Source organism: Galeopterus variegatus, unplaced genomic scaffold (genome assembly GCF_000696425.1).
Source record: "Galeopterus variegatus unplaced genomic scaffold, G_variegatus-3.0.2 Scaffold1248, whole genome shotgun sequence".
Classification (NCBI taxonomy): domain Eukaryota; kingdom Metazoa; phylum Chordata; class Mammalia; order Dermoptera; family Cynocephalidae; genus Galeopterus; species Galeopterus variegatus.
The window spans coordinates 285,365-287,021 of NW_007727359.1; the positions used below are offsets into that span (position 1 = coordinate 285,365).

A 1,657-nucleotide genomic window follows, 5' to 3' on the forward strand; every position below is an offset into this window, starting at 1 on the left:
CCTTTGCCATTCCAGAACGGAAGTTAGATGTCATATACATCTTATGAGTGTTAACCATTTGTTTATTCAGAAATTTACTTCCTTTTACAATATATCACTTACAATAATTGTTTAAAAGAGAATGAAAAATTAATGAGATTTGCCATGGACCGATCAGAGGAAAAGAGCAGACTTACCATCTCTTCTATTTAGCCTTGCAAAGCCAGGACCATGACTGCTGGAGAGCTCAGAAGAACTGCTGAATGATGACTGAGGCAAGGCAGACACAAGTGGGTCGTCACAATCATCTGCCAGGAGGAAAAATGCCACCTGAGCGTTAGTGCAGTGCTGACAGCTTTCTTGGGATCAGCAGACACAAACAAACAACACAGCAACATCAAAAACTAAGATCTAAGGTCTCTAAAAATATGCCACCATGTATATGCAATATTCTACTGGAGGCCTGTAAAGTTCAATCGGAAAAGAAAAAGAACTTAAAGACAGAAGAATATGGAAATAGAGAAAGAGAACAGAAACAAAAATACCTCATCATAAAAATAGGATTCATAAATTTAACTATATTAAAATCAAGAACTTATGTTTTCCAAAAGATAGCGTAAAGTGAAGAGAAAAATTACAAGATGCAGAAAGTACATGCAAAACATATGAGCCAGTATGCAGTTAGTAATCCAAACAAAGGAAAACAAAACAAAAAATGAAGAAAAACAGACACCACCTTTAGATCAATTAGAAAACACACTAGAAAAAAATGGCACAAGGTACAACCAGAGACTTCAGAGCCAGAACCTATAAAAATTGATGCTGAAACTTATCAGTAAAAAGAAACAGAAATCAGGACTACAATTGGATACTATTTTACAGACAGTCAACTTGCAAGTTGTAAGAAGTCTGACAACACCATATCATCCAGAGAATGTGAGCCAGGAGACGCTCCACCACACCGCTAGTGGGAATATAAACTTGAGCAACTACTTTTACAACAACAATTTGTCATTAGATCATACATTTGAAATTTCACACACCAGTTCCATTGATAATGTAGGTCCTCCTGGACAGAGCTTACCTAGGATGAACCACTGGTCTCAAGGAGCCTTGTCTTCTTACCCAAGGGTGCTATACAAATACTAGTATTTTTTGTGTCCCATGAAGAGAAAAAAGTTGGGAAGTACTGAGGAAAAGTAACTTGCATTTGAGCACTAGGAGACATGTAGAGTTTCTAGTAACATCACTCATAATAGCAAAAAAAATAATTAACAACTCATACATTCAATGGCCAAAGAGCAGATAAATAAATCATGGTGTCTTCACGACAGGATAATAATAGGGCAGTAAAAAGGAACCACAGCAACACAAAACAAAACGATTGGATCTTAGAAACAAAATTTTTGTGAAAAAAAATCAAGTTGTAGAAGACCATATAACATATGTTGATAGTTTTTGACAATCTGAAAAAAGCAAAGCTAAGTAATGCATTGGTTAGGGACATATGTAATTTTTAAAAAGTATTTCTAAAAAAGAAAAGGAAATCATAAAATTCAAACTCGTTTACCTCTGGAGGAAAGCAGAATCAGGGTAAGAGAAGAGCACACAGTTTGATGTCATGAAATTGGCAATATTCTAATTCTTGATGTAGGTGGCACATTGACCGGTTTCCATT

General features: G+C 35.6%; 1 protein-coding gene across 1 annotated transcript in view; it reads right to left on the reverse strand.

Moving 5' to 3' along the window:
• CNTNAP4 (contactin associated protein-like 4) overlaps positions 1–1,657 on the reverse strand; it is a 276,072-nt gene that overhangs the window by 232,474 nt on the left and 41,941 nt on the right. Inside the window, exon 2 of the mRNA XM_008575870.1 lies at positions 177–287. Coding sequence (XP_008574092.1) covers positions 177–287 — 111 coding nt within the window. The remainder of the gene's footprint in view (positions 1–176; positions 288–1,657) is intronic.